Below are 24635 nucleotides of genomic sequence, written 5' to 3'. Positions count from 1 at the left end.
GCTTTTCATTACTTGGTCAAAAGTATAAAGGGCTGAATGAATAAGAACAAAATGCAGTATAAGTGGCTATCAAATTACAGATTTGTATGGCTATCTGATTACAATTTGAAGTTGGATGTTATACCTACAAACTTGACATTACTAAAAAGAAAAGTCACATACTTGCAGTCCTTGTACAGAAGAAAGCAGCGTGAGGGCAAGATAAAGAGATGAACTGGGGTTTAGTTTTCCGAGTTGTCTTCCTGAAACTCCACACCAGTGGATAGAATTTGTATTGCACATTTCCAAAACCAGATCCATGGTCCTTTCACTGCAGGAGAGATCAGAAAAGTAGGAATAAATCTAGTTCCTTTCCAAAAGGCTTACAGTAGCACATTTCTTCAGTTTCAATGAGCACTCCTGGTAACATGTTTAATAAACTTCCTCCCCAGGAATAGAAAGGAAAACAACCTGCAGAAATAAAAGGCAATTTGCTGGCTTTGATTTAGTGCTGCTGCCTGGCTTTGTATCAAGTCTTACATTCTGGCTTGATGCAGTGCTTTGCAAATGGAATGACCTTGTAAAAGGACATCTTTCTTTCTTTTTTTTTTTTTTTTGGAGGGGGGAAGGTAGAGCAATTGGGGTTAAGTGACTTGCCCAAGGTCACATGGCTAGTAAGTGTTACGTGTCTGAGGCCGAATTTGAACTCAGGTCCTCCTGACTCCTGAGCTGCTGCACTATTCACTGTGCCACCTAGCCGCCCCAAAAGGACATCTTTCAATCCTCTCCTATTCTCTTCCCATCTCTTTTCCTCCATTTTCCGTGAGACATAAGTTGCCATTCATTATCTTCACTTTTTCTTGACTTCAAGATTTAAAATGGCAATTGAAGTAAACTGTCTGTCTGGATACTGGACTTTGTGGTTTTAATTCCAGCACTGAAGCCCTGGTGCTAGTCATCTCTTGTTCAAAGGGTTGCCCCTGTTCTGAAAGGCATTCAAGAAATTGCCTAATCCTGCTGCTTTCTAGCTCTTCTGTTTCTATTAAATGCTTTTCCTCAGGAATAAAAAGGACAGTCTGGGTCTGTTCCTAAAGCCATTTTGATGTTTAATCCAATTCTTTGACTATGATTTGTAGTGATAGGGCTCACAGATGTGCAGATACATAAAAGTATATGCCCAGAAATGAAGAATCATAGGATCATGTTCAAGTCTGATCATCAGTAATAATATTTCATCTGAAAATCCTACTGTTCACAATATTGCAACTCAAGCTTCATTTTAATTGGCTTAATAATGTGCTCTTTATAAATAACAGTTGTCTAAAACTCAATTTCCAAGACCTAGTTGAGTATGATATCCCAAGATGTTGGACAAGTGATTTTAAAAGAAATGCTGTCAGAATCACCTACAGTTAAGATAGTAACTCTGAAAAAAAACTAAAACTATTGACTTTCATAGTTTCTCTATTATTAGAGGTAGGACTCTAAAGTGGTATGAATCCCAGATTTGGGGGGTTCTTGGGATGTCTGTAGAAGATTACTCCAGTTTATGAATGTTAGGAGCATCATCCTCTGATGAACAATTACTCAAATATCTTCACAGAATTAACAACAAATACTGTCAACCCTGAACTATTTTAGCACTGAAGCCTTTCAAAATATTTTCACATCCATTATCTCATTTTCTCCTTCCCTTTTGCCTTGTGGAAAGGAAAAAATAGGAGGAAACGAGCATTTATTAAGTGCATGCTATGTGCCAAGCCCTGGGCTAGGTGCTTTACAAGCATCTTTCTTGATCTTCACAACAGTCCTGGGAGGTAACTGCTGTTATCATCAGGCCCATATTATAGCTGAGGAAACAGAGACTGAGGGTAAGTGACTTGCCCAGGACCACACGGATAGTATGTGTCGAGGCCAAATTTAAAATAGAATCTTTCTGCCTCTAGGCCCAGTGCTCTATCCACTGAACTTTCTTGCAGGCCAGGCAGGAAAGAGATCACCATTTTAACATGTGCAGAAATTGAGGAACATGAAGGATACTTGACTTATCTAAGGTCACACAGCTAATTAATGAGCTAGTAGACCAAGCTTTTCTTTATGAAAAATGAGATAACACCCCACAAAAACTTTAATTACAATTTGTGGGATATATGATTGTTTACCTCAGGGGGACACTCTAGTTTTTAACTTTGAGGGCACAGAAGAAGGACAATGTTATGTAAAATGTAAGGCAATACAAATGACTGTGAAGTGTGGCACGTGGACTCCATCTCCCTGTTTTACTGTCATATTTTTTAGGTACACTGGCTCTTTGGCCACTTACAAGAGAATACCATGTTCTCAGTTGCCTAGGTTCATAAGATTCAACATCATTCAATAAAACAGAAAGGATACCTGCCAAGACCATACTTAAAAGGACAAAGGCATTTTCCAAATAAAAAACATATTCTGAGGAGAAAAAAGCCAGAACACAGACATTACCTGCAGTTTGTTATTTTACAAGTAATATGAAAAGGTTCTTCCAGATTTACAGTATCTGGGATTGCCTCCAAAGACAACCTAACATCACCGTAACCTGGGGCCTGAGGGAAAAGAAGGGGAAAAAAAAAACACCTTTTTAATTCAAATACAGAATACTGTTAGCTCATCACAATGAAAGCACCAATGCAAATAAGGATACTGCCCAGATCATATGGTGTTTGTATCTCAGAGGGTGGTCTCCTGTTGGATGGAAGTTCTAAAAGTTTAATTCATTCTTCTCCTGTAGGTCCCTCATCTCTCTACCTTTTGTGACACTGCTACCTTAATGGGAAAGGGGGCCCCAAAGTTACTTGTTCTGGCTACAATTATCTGGCCAAACAGTTAGGAAGAACCTGGCAGATGGCTCAGATGTGGGCTTGAGGTGAAAATGGCATTGAGCTTCAGGAAGGCTCTCAGAGGTGTTATTGCTTCCATGTGCTTAATAAAAACACCAGGAAGAAGAAAACACCGTTCTTACCACCTTCAAATAACAACTGGGAGAGGAAATCATGGCTTTTCAAAGATACATTTGTAGCGACTATGGAAGCATCAAAATAGTAGAGTGATGTGAAAGATTGTGGAATAAAAAAAGATGAGGTAATAGCTAATGCCAATTACCTCAATTTTTAGATTATGTCATTTATTTTTACATTTTGTCTTTACATCGCCTTTATCTTCAAATATATCTCTTCCCTCCCCACAGTCCAGTCATCCCATGTAATACAGAATTTTTTTTTAAAAGAGAAAGAAACAGTTCTATCAACAAAATCTGACAATGTTCCCCACCCATGGTCTCCCAGTTCTCCAAAGAAGGGAGGCATGAGGCTAATTTTCTAGTTGCCTAACTGGCTCAGCAAATTATTTATTTCTTCTTGAAAAAAGTGGGTATTTAAATAATGCATATCTTTTCTTCTGAAATCAGCACACAGAGCAACTATTTTACTCTGGCACTTTAGAACAAGGTTGAGGAGATTTTTCTATTGGACAGTCTTAATAGTCTGAGGGGGACAGAGACCTGGATAGAGGTCCTTACTCTTGGAGCAGGAGCCACACAAACTAGAAAAGCCATCATCATTTTCATGTTTTCTTGATTTATTAGTGTAAGAACTCAAACCTGCTTTAACTTGTTTGTCATGTTTGCTTTTTAAAATATGAAGTCAATTCTTACTTAAAAAGCTGGAGATGATCGGTCTTTTGCCTATTGTCCTCTAGTGATGCTGTTCTCTTACTTATTTACTGGTAAACACTGATAGGACAATTTATTTAACAAAAGGGGAAAGTCTGACATTAAAAATAAAGTCCTCACCATTCTCTGCAGTTGGCTCGTCTGCAATCTTCCTCTTTCACCCAAGTTTGTTTTCCAAACTATATCTAATTTTCCGATTACTGTTACTCCCTTAATAATTCCAGCTTTTTCTGCAAATTCCTGTTTGGGTTTCAGACAGTATAAGTACTGCCGAGTATCCATTGGTTGCAAATACGTCCTTGAACCAAATGTGGACACGCTGAAGGAACAGAATGGACAAAAATTAGCATCTCTTAAAAAAAATAATCTCCCCCCACCTCAAGCCCGACTATGGCTATAGTTATTCTTCAAGTAACATGACATACAGAATATTTAACAGGTATGACAGGACACCACTGAATTAAAATATCTGAAGAGGTGTCATACTTCCTTTGATAAATATTCCAGGGATAGGAGACAAAGGCTGTCTTCAACTTCTTGATGGATATTTATCAAAAAGGTCTAGCTTACTTTACAAAGTTTTAGAAGGAAGAACTCAAAGCAATTGGTGGCACTTAACATTTTAGTTCAATTTCATCTCAATATAGAGAATTTTCTAACAATTAAGTGGGCTGCCTTACAAGGAATTAAACTATCCATAAGGGGGTATTCAAGCAGAAACTTGCTAAACAATTTTTTAGGGACATTGTAGAAGGGATTCATATGACCTGTAGAAGACTGGACTGACCATTAAGGTTCAATCTAATGATAAAATTATATAAAAGGGCTATATGTTATGAAATACTTTTTAAAGCTATTTGATAAACTTAATATTGATAATTTTTTTTACATCATCTTCATTCCTGAATATATCTCTTCCCCTCCCTCTAAAGAGTGAGCAACTCCTTCTAAGGAAAAAACAAAAAGCAGTACAGCAATACACAACTAAATCTGGTAATATCTGCAACATTGCTTTCCCATGGTGACAACCTGGGTCAATCTATTTGCTTATCATTTAATTTATTAACAATTTTTTTCCACTTGTATTATCATAGCTATTGTGCATGTTCTTTCTGGTTCTGCTTAGTTTACTTTGAATCAGTTCATTTAAGTTTCCACTGCTTCTCTTCTTTCCCTGCTTTACATTCACTGTTTCTCATGCACAATAATATCCCATCATATTCATGTACAATTTATTTAGCCATTTCCCAGTGGATCCACCTTAGTTTCTAATCATTTTTTGCCAATTTGCTGGATGGGAGGTAAAACCTCAGAATTGTTTTGTCTTGCATTCCTATTATTATTATTAATTATTTGACTCTATCATCAATGATCTTTCATATAGTTTATTTTCTTAATTCCTTCATCTGATACTTATAAATATAAGCAACATTCCATAGAGAACACTGTCCTGCACAGCAAGTCATTAGACATGGGTTCTCATTGTGGACATGTTAATTAATTAGTAAGGTGGTGAGCTGCTCAACCTCACCAAGCTTCATTTTCCTGCAAAACCATTACTGCTGACATGTTTGCTTCACGAGACTTGTTTGGAAGATCAAATGCAAAAATGCATGTATTTAGAAAGGTGTAAAAGGTATAAAATATAACAATCCAAGGTGTTTATTGTTACTATTCTTATCTAGTACTCTCTCCCTTTCACCTTTTTTTTTTGGGGGGGGGAAAGGGGAAGGCCCAAGGTTACACAGCTAGTATGTCAAGTGTCTGAGACCAGATTTGAACTCAGGTCCTTCTGACTCCAGGGCTGTTGCTCTATTCACTTTGTCACATAGCTGCCCCTTTCATCTTAAATATATTCCATTCTTGTGCACACAGACTCATCATTCCAATTAAATTAACTTTATTCATCTCTGGCACATAAACTACATTCTCATTGTTGGTGGCATGTGGTACAGTTCTAACATTAATTACTCAGAAAAAAATATGGGGACATACAGTTTTTGTTAACAACTAAAATGCAGCCTCTTTCTATTTTTATGGATCTGTGAATTATGAAACTCTATGGGAAACCAGACATTCATAATATTTTCCCTTTCTTTATCAGTTATGTGCAATTCATCCAAGCAGACAATTTTGGTAAGGAGAAGAGAAAAAAATATCGTATATCTTCCCTGCCCCAATCTATCAGACAAAATATTTCTTTCCTCCTGTATTAGGTTAGAATTGAGAGGGGCAATTCTCGTCAGTGGACAAAGTGTAGAGGAGTGGATCATCCTCATCATCTTTATGACAGGGCCACAGTGATGGTTCTCATCCTTCAGGAAGGTTGCAGTTTTTATTCTTCCATATACTACCTTTTTAACAGACTCTTCCTTTCTTCAATCTCTTCTTTCCTCCTCCATAGAGAACTTCCAAGGTGGAGAGATTTCCTTTTCACAAATGTTATCTCCCCCAAGTCTGACCCTGCACCTGTGCCCATCCTTTTCAATTCTCAAGAGAATCCTTCGGTCCTCATGACCTAACCTTTTAGAGTTTCCTTCCCTCTGCTTTAAGCGTATTCTCAACTTACCTACACAGAAACTCTTCCCTCCAAATAAGCTAAACTCCTGGACATCTGCATTGTTCAGTCCAGCTTCTGTCTTTGTACAGTTCCTTAACCCCAAATGCCCTATTCTTTTGTCAACCCTTCCAAATCTGGCACACAACTTATCTTCTCTAGGAAACATGACTAGTCCAATCAATCTTTGTTCATTCTGCTTTGAAAGATTTCATCAGCATACACGTATACAAATGGCACTAGTGATGTGTGGCTTTTAAAAGTGTCTCTCCTTTCTGTCATAAACAGTACATGTGCTCTTTATCCCCCCAAACATCTGTTCAGGGTAGAGGCTGTTCTATGCATTTCCTGGCCTTCCTGCCACCCCATGCCACCTTATACAGTGCCCTTATTCAGTCTAGGCAGTTTGGTAAGGTATAAGGAAGTCTGTTGTAGCGGAAAGAGCACTGGGATCTCCAGGTAGAAAGCCTGGGTGTTTCCTCGCTCCGCCGCTCTCAGGGCCACTGGGTGGGTTAAAAGTTCCTTATCAGTTTTGGGGGGGGAGGGGTGTAGGCAGCGCGGGTTGGACCGGAAGACTTCTAAGGCATCACCTGGCTTTACAGCTGTGACCCTTTAGCCTCTGTTTCCACGTCTACAAAATGAGGGGATTGGATGGCAAGATCTCTAAGGTCATTTCTGGCTCTAATGCTTCTGATCCCAGTATTTCTGCCCTTCAGTAAGTCCTACTCAACCCAGATATCGCAGTTTCAATATCTTTAAAACAGGATCAATACCTACCCTGTTAACCATAAAAACTTTTGTAAAGAACGAAAAATACATGCATACATTTGCAATATTAATGATTAAGTATTGGTGATATAATTATATATTTTATACATTATAAAAATAATTGTATATATTATATATTCATATATTATACTAAATGTATTAATTATATATGTATATGCATATATAAAGCATATATATGTAAGTGCTTTGAAAAATAAAAAGCACTGCAATTATTGTCCCATAATTTTGTACTTAAAAGTGTAAGAAGGGCTAATAATAATGGCTCTAAAATTAAAGTAAATAAAAAGATGAAAATAACCAGATTTAATAAATGTCAGCATAAGCAGATGCCTTTCAAAGCCAAGACCATCTATGAGACCTTATGTGTACTCACCCTTCACCAACCTGTTTCACAGTATTTAATTCTACTACATTGTACATCATAGATGGCTCCAAGGAAACCTTCTCCATAAACATTGGTGAGGTTGTAATGTTTTGAATTTGGGCTTCAAGAAATACTTCATCTGTCTAAAGGAATGGGAAAACAGCCACCAAAGCACAGTGGTATTTTAAATATTTAAAATAACTGTGGTATCTTAATTATTCGAAGAAAAAAATTAACCACAAATGTGATTAGTTCATGCCTGCAAATCAAAGTTACAGTAATTAATGCAAGAAAAGAAATCTTCATCCCAATATAATTATCAGGAGCAAAAGTGTTAGTCAACTGATATCTTGTCAAACAATGGATAGGGGAATAGCTATAATATATTTTATACTCAAAATTCTAAAATTAATCAGAATTTCACTATTAACAGCCCAATCTCTCAATAAGTTAAGAAGCTGGGGTTTGTGAATTAATCAGAGATATACTGCTGGTATGTGTGAACATACCTTTAAAATCTTAATTTCTCTGAAGTGGTAGATATTATAGTGACAAGTAATAGAATCTCTATTATAGGTATATCATATTAATTTCATTTCCAAGTGTCATACTGACATAGGGGAGTGATCTCTAGTGCTATACTTAAATCTATATAAATAAATAATCCTACTGTGACTGTTCAGTACACTTAAAGCTCCTTCTGTGTAGAGACTAAAATATCTGCTTATTTGATTAATTAGGCACTGCTTGCCAAAGTGAGAATCTTACATTCCATGAGTGTTCAGTCTATTAATTTCTAAGGTTATTTTCTAATAATATATGTGTGTTGTTAGCATTATGAAATGTGAAAAGAGCCAGAAATGGGAACTATATTTTTGGGGGGAGGAGGGAGAGAAGGAAGGAGAAAAATTCTGAACTTTAAAACCAGGAATCGGTAATTTAGCCTGGCTGACAGGATGGAAGACTGGCTGAAGATGGGAGTACAGGTTATCTGGCACTTATGCATCTATATTTTATATGGCTCTTCTGTTCCATAATTAGTCATGCAAAAATTACTTATGTGTTATTGTTTTGCTTCTTTCTGTTATTTACATAAAAACTTAGCATGAAGCAAAGTTTAAAAATCATGATATAGGTAGATTTGGCACTTCTGGGCATTTGTCATACAAAAGGCAACACAGACTGAAATCAACTTGGAAAAATATAACTACAGAGCTACAATCTAATTACTAAAATTATAAATATTTACTAAGAACACAGGTTCTGTAGTACATTGCTATTTTTTTTTTCCAAAAGAGAATAGCAATGTACTATGGTAATTATAAATGACATAGTATGGTTCCATTCTGTTAGCACTTCCCCAAAAGTAGGTAAATATCACATCCCATCAATCCATTGCTTTAAAAATCACCATGGACCCAAACTTCAAGTTATTTTTAAAGGCATAAATTGTCAGCATAAATTTAGGAAGAGCTAGGTAGGAGAAGAAAAGAAAAATAAGCAGCATAATGGAAAACCAAATTAGTTTGAAAAAGAAACATAAAACAATTTAAAATAAAAAAAAAAACAAACTCAGGCCATATTTAATGATAGCCAATTGGTGTTGGCATTAAGTACAGAAAGATGCAGAAGATATACAAACTGTTCAGCATATATATGATAAAAATGTTGCAAATTTTAAAAAGTTAACTAGAAAATATATTCTTATATCTATTATTGTTAAAAGATCCAATTTTATCTACTCTGATTGAAACTTAGATAATTATATACTTGCATTCAAACAGATTACTACTCTCAACCTTAGATCAAGGTAACTGAAATCCCATAACTGAAAAAAGACTAATATGCTTTTTAAAAATGAAGGCTAAATGAGAAACAATGGTTCAAGATGTAATTGTATTAATATGATAATTTAACATTTCAGCTGATGTGTCTCATCTAACCTAGAAAGTAGTACAATTTGGAAAAAAAATTCCCCAGGTAAATATGAATAGATCATAAAGCAATATTCACAACCAACTTTGTTTTTCCACTATGCTTTATAAACAGATGTTAACAGGCAGAGAGTCAATTAGTAGGCAGGAAGAAAAGCATACAAATTTGTAATAAATTAAATAAAATTACCACAGAACTGAGGTCACTCTAATGGAAAAATAAAAAAAGAAACATTAGAAAAATTAGAATTAAATGTTAAAGAAAAAGGACAACTAACTTTCAAATAAAATGCATTACTGCATTTTTTGAGATACTTTCTAAACAAGACAGCATTAGTAAACAAGAGTGTAAACAGAAAGACACAAAGAAATATGATAACCATCCTTCTGAAAAGGTACAGCTTGGTAAAGTTAAATGCCAATGATATGATAGGGGTACTTCTATGGGGAGAGCTGCTGTGAGATCATATTTTATTACTTTATACTTTAGTAAGTTTTCCTGACTTGAATGGGGGGGAAGGAGGGATTGCACGGGTGTGAAGGAGCCGGACTTTGGTAAAATGTCTCTCCCTTAGATTTAATGAGACTGTTAAAACTGACACAGTTTAATTCAATGATAAAGAATTAACAGAACAACTTGAATTTATATTGTGTACTTTGGAAAGAATTCAAAGGCCTTCAGAGATAGCATTTCATTTGTTACCTTCTAGAATTATAGACTCTTTAGCACCAGGAGATCTTAACTAGGAAGATTTATCAGACTACCTTTTATCTCAGATTTGATGTTTGAAGACCTTACTTGATTCCAAAACCTCTCATAATTTAATGATCTTTCCTTCCATATCTACACATCATGAAGATGTTACAGCTCAAGTTTACTTGTTCTTTCTCTGCCCTCAGCAGAGACAGAGGTCGCTATTTTGTGCAGGGGCCTTTCAAAACCTGTAAGACTATTACTAGACTGCTCTTAAGGCTTCTCTTCCTGCTGTTTATTCACACAGGCTAATATAATATATAATTACTGGGGAAAAACCTCTCTAGATCACATTTTAGACAAATATAAGGATAATGAGGTATCCCTGGGCCAGGATCTCAGCACAGGAGGAGCAAGTTACTGGGCTAGGGGTGGGGAAGGCATGGGAGAAAACCACATGCTATACAACACTGGCAGGAATACGACAGTTCTCATGACACCAATACTGTCATTTCATGACTATCCTCATTTCCAGTCAATGTCAGCTATGGAGTGGGGTATCATTGACTGGGCATTCGATACCTAAAAGTCAAAACTAAATGCCAGGAAAATGACTAATGAGCTCCTAAGTTGCTCGCTCTCTGGTAGTGGTGTGCTCAAAAGAAATATGTACATTCAAGAATTTAAGGTTTTAAGGGGCATGGTATAATGACTAGTGACCTGGCCTCAATGAGGAAGTCTTAGGTTCAAGAAGTGCCTCTGACACATAGAGCTACGTGGTCCATGACATGGTCATTGGACACTTTGGTGTCCTGGGCAACTTTCTAAGTCGTTAGTTACAGGGAAGGGGTTAATTGTATTGTTATAGTTTTCCCTTTTGGGGGGGAGGGGGTGTCCTATTCTTTTTTTTTTTTTAATTTTTTTTAAAAGCAATTGGGGTTAAGTAACTTGCTCAAGGTTACACGGCCAGGTGTTTCTGGGTGGGTGCTAAGTGTCTGAGCCCGGGATTCGATCTCCAGGTGTTCTCAACACTGGAGCCGGTGCTCTTACTCGCTGTGCTACCTGGCCGCCCCAGGGGGGTGGTCCTATTCTAATAAAACCTCAGGTCTGGTTAAAAAAAAGTTATTACAAAATTTCAAAATTAATACTTGTCAGAAAACTTTAGGTTTAGAATTATGTGTATAGGATTATAAGGTTACAGCTGAAAGTATTTTAGGCATCATCTAGTCCAATCTCTTCATTTCACTGATGAGGAAAAAGAGGCTTGAAGGGTTATGGGATGTACCCAAGGTCCTGGAAAGAAATTAAGTACCAGAGCTGGGATTCAAACTATATTCAAACTCTTAAGAAGAACGTTAGTGATTTATCACTTTTAATGATGGAAACTAAACCCAGTGCCATCACCTGAAAACATTCTTATAGCCAAATCATTGTATTCACAAAAATGCAAATATGCGCACCCTAAAAAAGGCTTTGCTTACTCATTATAAAATGAGGGAGTTGCATTAAATGCCAGTGGAAGTTCCTTTTTTAGCTTTGAACTTATGATTCTTGTGCTTCCATAAGAAATCTACTCTTTTAAGACATTTTTGCTTCTTTTTAACTGTGTATGAATCTTCAACCAGGAGAATGGTAAGGCAGAGGGAGATGGGGGGCAGGGAATGGAGAAGGGGTAAAAGAAGGAGAGAGGAGAAAGGGAGAGGGGAAGGGGGAGAAAGAGGGGAAGGGAGAAAGAGAGAGAGAGAGATTCAGAGAAAGACAGAGAGATTTGAGTATTTTAAATTTAATTAAGTTGAAAGGTTAGAGGATATGATTATTTCATGGCATGTGATTAATTATAAGAACGCTGGAGCCACAATTCCCCAAGAAGAAATAACAATTAAATACCATCAGTTGTATTCCAAACCTCTCCCCCTACACCTGAACTCTGCATTCTAGCTAAAATGCTCTGTTCACGATTCCCGAACACACTAGATGCATTCTCACCGTTCTGTTCTTCCTCATACCATTCTCTTTGTTTTAAATGGTCTCCTTCCTCTTCTCATCTATATCCAATGCTTCTTATAAGGTCCAGAGAAAACCCCATTTTTTTCCATAACTGGATTTCATGATTCCACTGACTGACCCAACCATTTCTGATCCCTACAGGCTTTATTATCCCTATCACCTGCTCGGCACTTAATATCTTTTTATTTTTTTAATAAATTGCTCTTGTTAATTATATTTGAAATCCTCCCTATGGGCATAAGTCCCAAGTTTTCAAGAATAGTCCCTGATTTTATGAAAATAAAATGTACTTTTTAATGAGGCTCAGTAAAACAAATATCCTGTCAAACTACTTGTTCTGATTTTCAGTTCATAAAATATGGTCACCATATTGTTATATCCCCAGTGCTATGCTGTATTCAAGAAATATGTGTTGATGATATTAAAAAATTAGTTGGGAATTTTTGGTCAGGTTTTAGAACAATGGATATATTCTAAATATTGGAATATTTAGACATTAGATGGATATTCTAAAATCCAAAATGTAGGAGTTCTTCAAGGTAGTCACTACAATATTATACTCATCATGTTAAGATTTCTTTCACTGTTAAATGGAACTTCCTAATATCTAGAGACCAGAAGGACTTGTAGCATAATAAAACTGAGATTGAATTAATGGGGTCCAGTGAGTGAATACAAGTACTTCTCCATAGATTCTACTGGCCTCATCTTTGGTCAGTTTTAGTTTTCCATAGGTCATCTAACCTAAAAGCAGCTCTCTGGACTTTTCCACTTGATTGATCTTACTTTCTTCAGGGAACCTTTGAAACAATTATCAAGAACAACAGGCTTAATTAAACCTAACAGCCATTCAACTTTCCAGTTCAAACTCTCTTATGTGCTTTGTGGCCAATTTATGCAGGAAGTTAATAGGAGAAGTCAATGTGGCAAGGCTCTATCTAGTTCTTTTTTTATACCCTAAAGTGTTTGCTAGGTTCTAACAAAAGTTAGTAGGTAGTAATACTATTTTAAATAACAATGACTAAGGAGAATTATAGGACAGGCATTTAATGAAAAGGAAATAAAAAACATTGAAAATGAAGGTTGTATAAATCCTATTGCAGATAGCCCTTCAACATTTAGGTTAAAAATGAGGAGAATAGTTGATTAGATGAGGCTTAATATCTAATTAATTTTATCTACTGATTAAACTGTTAACTCATTTTTCACATGCATAGTAATTTTTAATTAGTAATTTTTTGGAGGAGTGAGGGAAAAGGAAACCTATGATTTAAAAAAAAATAAACAAGATCTTGATATTTAATTGGAAAAATATCTCATTAAATACTAAATATCTTGGGGAAGAAATTCAATACTTACCTCTGCATTATAAAACTTGGTTTTCACATCTAAAGGTTTAAGAACCTGATCAAATAAAGCACATAGACAGGGATTTGTATTTTCTGCACTTCAAAGAATGCTGTTATAGTATAAAAATGAATCATGAATCTCTAAGTATAAAATGTTTTAAAAACTCTTAAAAATTTTAAATGAGAAAGGCTCTCAGGATGCTTGAAAAGGAAAATCCTAAGTACATACTGTTAAAAGAGCATCATTTCTGGGGTGGATAGGTGGCGCAGTGAAGAGAGCACCAGCCCTGGAGTCAGAGGACCTGAGTTTAAATCCGGCCTCAGACACTTGACAGACTTACAAGCTGTGTGACTTTGGGCAAGTCACTTAACCCCAATTGCCCTCCAAAAAGAAAAAAAAAAGTATCATTTCACCCCTCCATAGCAAAAAAGACATGAAGGTTTATATTTATCCAGGAGATGCTTTAGCAAAATAATGGCAAATATCTTTCCTAGTGAGTTGATTTTTCTCTTATGGTCAGGCGTCCAAAAACATTAGTGGAACCGAAAAAATGCCTATACTTCAAAATGGTTTTCTAGAAATTAAAAACAGAAAAATCATACAAGATGTTATTTGGCCTGGTTCATTCTTTATGCTACAGTCCAGAGTGTCCACATCTGTCATGAATACTCAACCAAGAACACTGCCTTTGGGTGAAAATTTTGGAAGTTTCACTATAAAAATACTGCTCATGCTATTCTGTTTTCATTCAGCTTAATTTAATCCTATTTCCTTTTCAGCTCTGAATAGGCCTGAAAACTATTCACTTTGTTTTGAACATATCTGTATTCATTACAGAGTAATAGGGTCTACAGTATGAAATAAGCTACTGCATCTCATAGCTATATAGCTTATCTTAATTAAATGCAATACCTGAAATTTGAAGAATTTTCTAAAGTACATCTTTTCTCCACTTTGAGTAGTGTAGCTGACTGCACACACCAAGCTGAAATAGACAGATGCTTGCTTTAATAATTCTGAACCAGTTGCAATTGTGTGATCCTCAAAATCACTTCTAAAATGTAGGGAATAGATGTAACACTTCTATCCTAATCTTGGTTTGTGATATCCATTGTAAAATCTCCACTTCTCTTGGCCTACATGAGCTAACATCAAAGAATTAGAGCAGCTTAGATGACAGTCAATTTCTTCATTTTATATGTAAGGAAAAAGGCTTGGACAGGTGAGTTACTGGCCTAAGGTAATATAGCAAAGATCTCATACTTCAGCAATCAGGATTTTATTTCACACAAGAAATTTTCGTTCAGTAAAATGAGATGATATTCTCCATACATTATTCCCTAAATCCCCCTTCAAATTCCTTACTTTGTAGAATAAGACATCAGTGTGTCATTAGAAAAGTTAGGTACAAAAGGACTCAGAAGAAAGCTGTAACTCTTATGCTTTAGTTAAGAATTAAAACATTAAAAAGAATTCTGACAACGTTTAGTCAAATTTCAATCCTAACCTAAAAGGGCCAGAATTTTTAAAAAGAAGACTAACATTAATAATTAGTTAAGACTTTTGCCTCAGAGCAAAAGGAAATGTTTATTCACACACATAAAAATAAGAGGCAAAGGTTATAGGACAAAGTAGCTTTTGGAGTTTGCCTCTGTTTGGTTTCTCACTTGTCTTTAGTTGTTTTATGTGTTTGGACGAGACTTTAATATATGTCTATTTCAAGGTAACAGTCATGCATAGCAGGTAATTAGCATTTTACAAAGTTTTCAAAAGATCTGTATTAACTGTTTTACTTCTATGAAGAATTGAATATAACAGTGAATTAATTCCGAACCTAATAGGGTATATAGCGATTAGCACAGGGGTGGAGAACCTGTGGCCCTCTAGGTCCTCAAGTGTTACCCCTTTGACTATATCCAAACTTCACAGAATAAATCCCCCTAATAAAAGGATTTGTTCTGTAAAACTTGGACTCAGTCAAAAAGCCTCACCCGAGGACCTAGAAGAACACATGTGGCTCCCAGGCTGCAGGTTTCCCACTCCTGGATTAGCATCTCAAAAATGTATGGAAGGTTTTTGCTTCTTTTGTAAGAGCTGCTTAAGTAGAAGCAGTAGGGTGCTCAGGTTCTTTAGGGAAGGTAGTTTTGACTATAGCTTATAAAGCTCCTACTGCACATTCTCTTAGTGTACCTCAGGAATGACTTAAATGCTAATGATTAAAGTTTTAAAATGTTGGTTATAAGCCCAGGCTACAAAAGCTTCACGAGGGCAAGAAAAGTCAGATCCTTATATGCATATATAATACAAAATCACACTTGCTCATATTTTTCTGTCTTCCTACCTTGCTTCAATTCAGATTGTCTCTTGAGGAAGTTTTTAACTAGATTTGCAAGTAATTACAAAAATGCAGTTATTTAACTCTTTATCACATAAAAAGAAAGTACTTTTTAAACATATGAGGTAAAAAGTTTTATAAAAAAGTATTTCAGACAATGATATATATAATATACACATATATGTAAAATATACATATGTGTGTATGCATATAGATGATTATATTTAAATATTCCTTACATATGTGTTCCAATTTCTTTCACTTCATGGTGGATGACATCATCAATACAACAATCAGATTTAAGTTCTGCAACTGTAGCATTGGAAGCTGAAAGATTTAAACGTTGAGAACTTGTCTGTAGATCAGCCTTTAAAGAGGAAGAAAAACCTTAGAAGACAACATGCAACTTTAAGATTTCAACTTTTAAAAATTATTCAGAACAGACATTTTAAAGAGGACTGTGCTTGTAAAATATATGAAGTCAAAGCCAGAATAGCAAGGGCTAGATTTCTTTATCATGGCCTAGATTTTTCAATTATTTTAAAGCAAAATCGTTTATATGTAAATACACCCACATTGCTATACACAAAGTTAAAATGTAATAGAAAAATATTTATTTATCTATTGGCAGTATGGAATGGAACAGAGTCAAGTAGCAGAAATGATGATCCCTGGCCTTGCAGAGTTCACCATCTAGTGTAAGAGTCTCAAGGCTTCGACACATTAAAAAATTTAACAAAAGATGTAAATATTAGATGAAGAGAGGAATCCAAGAGGGGCCTCAAATCAGTAATTACCAAACGAATCAGAGGTAAGAGTGTTGGAGGACTTCGGAAAAGAGAGAAAGGGGAAATTCTGGCAAAGGTGGTTAGGGAAAGCTTTTGAATTTTCTCTTGAAGGCGGAGTAGGATACGGATGGATGGAAAGAGGTGGGCAGAATAACCAAAAATAAAGGATGGGACATAGTGTGTTTTGGGGGATGGGGAGTAAGTCAGCTGGGTTGAAGTAGAGGTATTATATTATAGAGGGAAATAGGAAAAGAAAAAGAAAATGAAATGATCGGGAGGCTATAAATGCAGTCTAATTATACTTTAAAGTAAACAAATATGCATTGAAGGAAGTCCTGATTTTATGTTCCTGATTTGTTTATACTTGATTACAATTGTGTCCTTTAGACACAATAAGAATTTTCAAAAATAATAATAGCTGATATTTACTTAGCACTCTCAGGTTTGTATAATGCTGTACATATATATCTTATTTAATTTAAAATACAAAGTAGTGCTAGTTAAAAAAAATGAATTAGATGCTTTAGAAACAGTGCTAAACATAAAAACCAACAAACTTACTAAATACTTATTAATATTCAAATTAATCAATTTCAACACAAAGTATCAACATGTTTTAAATTTCTTCCTCTAAGTCTCCATCAGTTCATTCATTCTCAATTGGTTTTACTCAATTGTCTTAATTAGTATGGGTTCTTTTCTTCTGGGTCTGTTTTTTTTTGCTCTGAATTATTTCATAAAAATCTTTACATAATTTTTTTTTTGCAGTTCTCATTACTCAGTCTTAATTGTATTACAATATTTCACTACATTAATGCAGTGCCATTTAACTATTCCCCTATTGTTGGGTACTTAGGTTGTAGCTGGTAAAATTTTTTCTCACAATTTCATATAATGTGGCTATGAAAATTCCTTAACAGATAGCTCTTTTGTTTTTGATAACACTTTCAGGTTATACTCCCAATAACTGAATTACTTGGTCAAATGAAGGAAGGGATAATTTTTATAGGATATTGCTAGATTGCCTTATCAACTATGAAATGTAAGTTATCATTGTGACTTTTTTTTTAATGGATTTGTATTTATTTTAATTATCCAGCTTTAACTATCATATTTGGTGTAAAACCTTTTTCGAATTTGTTGTTGTACAGAATTTTTTTTAATGTAGTCGAGCACATTGATCTTGTTCCTACTAATTTATTTCCTTGAAGTATTGAATTCAAAGAAGTTCATTTGCCCTCCACAAATGAGATACTTTATTCAATTTTCTTTCACATTTTCCATAGTTTTCAAAGGTTTAAGTCAAATCCAACCAACATTTCAAGTTAAATAATGAATCCTTCCTTCAGTTATTATTTTCTAAGGATTTATGAAACTCTCATCTTTTGCATACATTTGATTGGATGTCTGGTATATTCATTCTACTCCACTGATCTATTCTTCTATTTCTTTTCCCTATACTATGAGATAGTAGATAATAAACTACTTTGAAATAATGTTGTAAGTCTGGGAGTAATATTACTTCACTCCTGAGATAATCTAATTATTTCCTTGCTGGTCCCTTCAAACACAACTGCTGAAAAAATGACTTTTCTTAAAACATTACTTTGTATACATTACCCTCTTTGCCAGTAGCTTTTCGTTCTCCAATACCTGTAGAATAAAGTCCTGATATATCCTGTTTCTTAAGGTGTCTTCATATGTGTCTACCTCAAGAAAACGACGTGTCTTGCATCTAATATTTCTTTTTTTACATGTGATTTATTCATTTCAAAAGAATTAAAATACAACATCATAATATTAAGAACATCATATAGTCATTCTTTGAGGATTTTTTTTTTGGAGGGGGGAAGGTAGGTCAATTGGGGTTAAGTGACTTGCCCAAGGTCACATGGCTAGTTTTGTGTTAAATGTCTAAGGCCGGATTTGAACGCAGGTCCTCCTGACTCCAGGGCTGGTATTTACTGTGCCACCTAGCCACCTCCTTTGAGGATTCTCTGAAGCCACTTCATGACCTTGCAGGGACTTAAGGGCATCATAATGAATCTTAATTTTCATTTTTGATATGAATTAGGAAAATTTTATTTAATGATATCCAGGATGAAAACAAACATCTCTATCTCTTTTCCACATGACCTATTATTTATCATTAATCTATAAACCAACCTAACCATTCATCTCCCCTGCCCCTCTCCCTTTGTTTGAGAATTAAAGAAGGGACAGGTAAGGCAATAGATCCTTTCCTAGAATTTTAAAAATTCCTCCCTTTGTGCCCCAGGTCTGATACCAAGAAGCATGTCCAATGGATCTCCTTGATTTTTCAAGGTAACAACCACTTCTTTTATCCCACCCCCCCTTTTTTTGGAGGTGGGAGGGCAGGGCGACTGGGGTTAAGTGACTTGCCCAAGGTCACACGGCTAGTTTTGTGTTAAATGTCTAAGGCCGGATTTGAACTCAGGTCCTCCTGACTCCAGGGCTGGTGTTCTATTCACTGTGCCACCTAGCCACCCCACAACCACTTCTTTTAAACTAAAAGGAATTTTTCATCTATGACCTTCCTCCCTCCTTCCCTTTCCCAAACACACAAACTGATTCTCTTTTGTGACTTCCTGATTTCAGTTAAGAAGTGAACTTGGGGAAAAGGAGGCTGGAACTTAACAAATTTCAAACCCAGTAATACCTGAGCTGTTCTTTCCTAGGCTCTCCAATATGCTAGACCCCATCACTGCATCAGTGGCAGCCTGCTCACATCCCTCTCCTCTACTGCTGCCATAAACCTTTGGCATCCAATCTTTCTATGGGCTACTGAGGCATGGTTAGAAGCACTGCCTAGTCAGATCATGGCGCTGTTCATGTTCATCATAGCCCACCCAGTGCTGAGCATTTAAACTAGCCCCTTGTTAATATACTATGGGTTACTTCAGAACTCTGGGGGCCTTCACCGAATTGACTGCTATTACACCCCACCCCTAAGTTTTCTATCTAGGTACTTGGCAGCAAGTCCTTGCTATTAAGGACTCTTTCATTCATTGTATTTGTATCCTCAGTGTCTAGCATAGTATCTGGCAACTTAACTGGTTAAATTAAAACTGCTGTCCTGTGGGGCAGCAGACCTAGAGAAGGCATGCCATATCTGGTGTAAGGTACCTGCAAATTGTAGAATGAATCTTATATTGGGCATCTGCAGACTCAGGCTGAGACCTAACTCTGCTAGCTGTGTGACCTTGGATGAATCATAATGAGGACTCTTTCCAGGCCTCAGTTTCTTCATCTGTAAAATGAAGCAACTGGACTAACTGATCTCTACGGCTGCTTCTACCTCTAACCCTCTATGACTATCGTTATTTTCCTTTTGTGTATATAGGAAGACGAGGATCCTTGGTTGGTGTTTTTATTCTAATGAGAAAGATTCAAACATGGCTTGTGGTGGCCTGGAAGTTTGGAATAAAGAGGGTTTAGAGATAATTAACTGGAGTTAATCCCTAAATTCCTGTCTGAGGTACAACTTTCTGAGGCTCAATCCTCAGTCAACAGAACAGGAAGGAGACCCAGAGAGGTGAAGGAGAACTCAAGGCATCAGAGGCATCGCTGCAACTCTCCTCCTGCTTTTCTGGAATGCCCTCTTTCTTCTCATCTATTGGCCTAAGTCCAACCCTTCCTTTAAAGTCCAGATCAAGTTCTACTTCCAAATACCGAGAGTTCCAGAACTACAAAGAACCCTTACAGATCATCTTGTCCAATGTCTTCATTTTTCAGAGAAAAATGAGGCCAGAAAGATTAAGCTACTTGCCAAGATTGCTTGGCTAGTTAGAGGCCGAGTTGGGGCTCAAACCCAGGTCTCCCAGTCTCCAGTTCAGCACATCTTCTACTGTGGCACAGTGTCCTCTAGAAGCTTCCTCTACAAATCAGTCCCTAAGTTTTTTAGGACTGGGGTGATACTGAGATTTCTAAAGCATACTTATAACAAAGGAAACAGGTGAAAAGACAGGAAAATAGACTCTTCCTTGAAAACATTCAGAATCAAAATGTTACTTACCTTTACCAATATGTCCTTTACAATCTGGTTGCTATCATTGTGAACACTGATATAACTGGAAAAGGTTTCTCCCAAAAATATGTTTCTGCCAAAGGAAAATCATCATTTAGGAAGTAAACTGCTTCAAGCCAAACTGTACATCAGCACAAGGAGTTGGGAAACCTTCACTGAGGGATGCTGGCTGGCCATAAACAACACTGCTCCTGCACTCACTTATGTCCTGGTGTCATTTAAAATATTGAGTTAAGCTATGAAATATTATATAGTTTGGCCCTTTGCCGATTTACAAAGTTATTCTTCTCTCTAGCCACAATGGTAGTAACTGAAATCAGATCCTGCCAATTGTCCTACGACTATGCCTGAAAGGGGCAAAGAAATGAAGTTTTCGATTTCTGAAATGATTTTATGCCTCTACTAAGTTACTGACCTTCAAGGCATCATATGCATTTTTAACTTTTCTTTACTTAATTCATGAGTAAATTTCTGTCCAGTAAAAATAAAACTGGATTTGTTCTTTATAAGCTTCTTTTTTTTTGGCTTGAATATAAATCCAAGTCTTCCACTAATAATCCTATCCTGAGACTTCATCACAGTTTCAAATTATGTCATCATAAGATCAGTCAATAAATATATATTAATCACTTGCCATGTGCCAGGTACCATGCTAAGTGCTGGGGACAAAGACCTGGTTCCTGCTCCCCATAAGTTTACATTTTAATGATAGAGACAACATGTAAACAATTATGGACATATATGATATCTACAGTGTAAATGGAAGCAAGTCTCAGAGGGAAGGGACTGGTAGCATAAAGGCCACATAAAGGCTTCCATCAAAAAGCATCAGGATGTAAGGCGAATCTTGAAGAAAAACCAGGGAAGCCAGGATTTGGAGGTGAAGGGGGTAACATTCCAATTACAGGAGGCAGTCAATGCCAATGCCTGGAGGGGAGAGATCAGATCATCTCATCTCTCATGAGGAACATCAAGTAGGCCAGTGTGGTAGGATCATAGCATATGTAGAGTAAGGTGATGTCCAAGCCCCCGTTGATGAACTCTGAAATCCTCCTCTCCTGCCTTTGGAACCTCAAACCCTGTGCTTTGTGCTCCCCATGACCTTCACGCCTTTAGTTCTTTCCCATGCCATCCCCCCTGCACTGGCTACACTATCTTCTCTTCCCCATCTTGACCGGAGTGAACTAGTTCAACCCTATGCTGTTCTCTTAAGTCCTTTGCCCCCTCATCTTATCAAAGAGCTTGTCCCACTAGGCTTCAGTCTTGGATTACTCTAGCCACTTCTGCCTTCACACCTACCCAAGTGCTGCTAAACAAAGCTGAAGAAAATCATGAAACTCTGCTGACTGGATCCACAACAAATTTATGTTACATAATCTCAACTGGGCCCTCACTGCTTTTACTTCTCTGAAAAGTAATCCTACATCTCCCTAATCCACTCAACACAAACTTTCCTCAAGTTTTCATCCCTTCTTGAAGCTCTCATGGCTCCCCCTTCCCTCACCCTCTCAAATGAGAACCCTGACTCATATTTCACTGAAAAAATTGAGGCCATTTGCTAAGGGCTTCTTATCTGCTCTCATCTCACATTACATATATGCTTTCAGCTTCTATCTCTTCCTTCACCCCTGTCTCACATAAGGAGGGGGCCCTTGCCTTGCTAAGACAAATCCCTCTACATGTACCTTTGATCCCAGTCAATCTCATCTTCTCTGGCAGATTATCCCCTCTATCAACCAAAATGTCTCACTAATCTTTGTCTACTGGGTATTTCCCTATTGCCTACAATTATGCCCATGTTTCTCCTATCCTCAAAAAGCTCTCACTTGGGTCCGCCATTCCAGTTAGCTATCACTCTGTTTCTCCTTCTCTTTGTGGTTAAACTACCTGAAAAGGCCTATAATTAGTGGTTCTAATTCCTTTCCTCTCACACACTTACCTCTTTATAGCCTGGCTTCTTAGCACATTATTTGATTGAAACTGCTCTCTCTAAAGCAATGATATGCTGGTAAATTGTTTCACAACCAACTCTCTGGGGGAAAAAATGAGCCATGACACACTTTTAAGTTACATTATTAACATTTTTTCCATCAATTTCTTAAGTCTAGACAATAACAAAACAATAAATCAAGCCCTGATTACTGAAGTGAAATCTTCACACTAAAAATTTAATAATCCATTTGGCACTCTCCTCCAAAGTTAAATGACAAATATAAAAGGCCTTTGCTTAATCCTCATCCTTCCTGACCTCTCTGCATCCTCTGACACTGCCAATTAGCCTCTTTTCCTTTATACTCTCTTCTCTCCAGGTTTTCATGATGACTCTCTCCTCGTGTTCCACCAACTTGCCTAACTGCTCCTTCTCAGTCTCCTTTGCTGGATCTTCACCCAGGTCACACCCACTAACTGTGGGTATCTGCCCAGGCTCTGTCCTGGGCCTTCTCTTCTTCTCCCTCTAGACTATTTCAGCTTGGTGACCTCATCAGCTCCCATGGACTCCATGATCATCTTTACGTTGATGGTTCTCAGATCCGTTTGCCAAGCTCTAACCTCTTTTCTGACCTCAAATCTACAACTGCCTATTGGACAGCATCACAGACACCTTACACTAAACATGTCCCAAACCCAACTCGTTATCTCTCCACTGGAACCCTCCTCTCTTCCTTACTTTCCTATCACTGTGGAGGATACCACCACCCTCAGTCAGCCAGCTTTGCAACCTTGATTTTATCCTCAATTCCACACATGCTCTCACCCCCCCAATCTGTTGCAAAACCCTACCTTCACAACATCTCTCCTATACATCTCCCAATTCTCTCCCCTGACAAAGGCCACGATCTGCTATAGGCCTTCATTATTTCATACATGGACTATTGCAAGGGAATTCTGGCTACTCTCCTTGCCTTATACCTCTCCCTACTCCAATCCATCCACGTGGCTGCCAAACTAAACTTCCTAAAGCCCAAGTCTAACCATGTCGCCTCTCTTGTCAGTCTGCTCCAGTGGTTCTCTATGATCTTCATGATCAAAAAGAAAACCCTCGGTTTAGCTCTTAAAAGTCCTTCAGATCCTGTCCTCTTCCTACCTTACTGTTCCTCCCTTTCCCATTCACTCTGCAATCTAAAGATATGGCTCCTGCTGTTCTTTGCATATGACATCTGAGATCCTGACTCCAGGCATTTTCACCAGCTGTCCCCCTGCCTCCAAGTCTCTGCAAAGTTCCACCCTCTGCAGGAAGCCCTTCCTACTCCTCCTTAATGTTGGTGCTTTCCAATGGGTCATCTTTACTTGTATATAGTTTTGTGCATGCTGCTTCTACTATTGGAAGGTGAGCTCCTTTAGAGCAGGGGCTGTCCTTTGCCTTTCTTTGTATCATCAGTGCTTAGTATAGTGTCTGGCAAACAGCAGGTGCTTGATAAATACCAGCGGATACAACTTGCTGCTGAAGATTAGAAAGGTAGAAAAGAGCTAGCTAGATTGGAAAAAAACACACTGGACTTTACATTTGATCCTAAAAGCAAAAAGAAGCCATTAGAATTTACTGAGGAGGTGACACAGTCATACCTGCACTTTAGGAAAATCATTTTAGCAGCTGAGTGGAGATGGATTGGACAGCAGAGGGAATAAAGAAGGACAATTAGGTAGGGAAACCAATTAGAAGGCTACTGAAATAGTCTAAACAAGGTGTGATGTGACGTGACAAGGGCCTGGTCTCCAGTGACAGCTGTCTAAGAGGGGAGAAGGAAATGTATAGGAGAGATCTAAAGGTAGAAAGACCAGGTCAGACGAAAGACTGGATATGTGGCATGAATGTGAGTGAAGAGATGATGACCCTGATGTTGTAAGCCTAGGTGACTGATGGTGACTTTGACAGTAATAGGAAAGTTAGGAAGAAGGGAAGATTTTGGAGAAAATGTAATAAGCTGTTTTGGACGTGTTGTATTTAAGATGCCAATATAACATCTAGTCTGTAATGTCCAAAGGGCAATTGGTGATGGTATGGCTGTGTCTCTGGATTCTGGAAGGCTCTTTGAGGACAATAAACCTTTAGCACGTTCTAAGAAGCAGGAAAGGCTCTGAGTCT

General features: G+C 37.1%; 1 protein-coding gene across 3 annotated transcripts in view; it reads right to left on the bottom strand.

Annotated features, from left to right (window-relative positions):
• The window catches only part of TRAPPC13 (trafficking protein particle complex subunit 13), a 36210-nt gene that overhangs the window by 1570 nt on the left and 10005 nt on the right, over window positions 1–24635 (bottom strand). For 2 of the 3 annotated variants that reach the window (XM_069096418.1, XM_069096420.1), the window contains 9 exons: window positions 20540–20624; window positions 15955–16082; window positions 14293–14365; window positions 13390–13434; window positions 9520–9537; window positions 7405–7538; window positions 3806–4004; window positions 2461–2561; window positions 163–310 (listed from right to left, as the gene is read on the bottom strand). In XM_069096418.1, coding sequence (XP_068952519.1) covers window positions 163–310; window positions 2461–2561; window positions 3806–4004; window positions 7405–7538; window positions 9520–9537; window positions 13390–13434; window positions 14293–14365; window positions 15955–16082; window positions 20540–20624 — 931 coding nt within the window. The remainder of the gene's footprint in view (window positions 1–162; window positions 311–2460; window positions 2562–3805; window positions 4005–7404; window positions 7539–9519; window positions 9538–13389; window positions 13435–14292; window positions 14366–15954; window positions 16083–20539; window positions 20625–24635) is intronic. The other variant, XM_069096419.1, reaches the window with a different exon arrangement.

This window comes from Petaurus breviceps, unplaced genomic scaffold (assembly GCF_028583685.1).
Source record: "Petaurus breviceps papuanus isolate PSGF00001 unplaced genomic scaffold, PetGlider_PUasm1.0 229, whole genome shotgun sequence".
NCBI lineage: Eukaryota > Metazoa > Chordata > Mammalia > Diprotodontia > Petauridae > Petaurus > Petaurus breviceps.
This window is presented reverse-complemented; position numbering and strand designations above follow the sequence as displayed.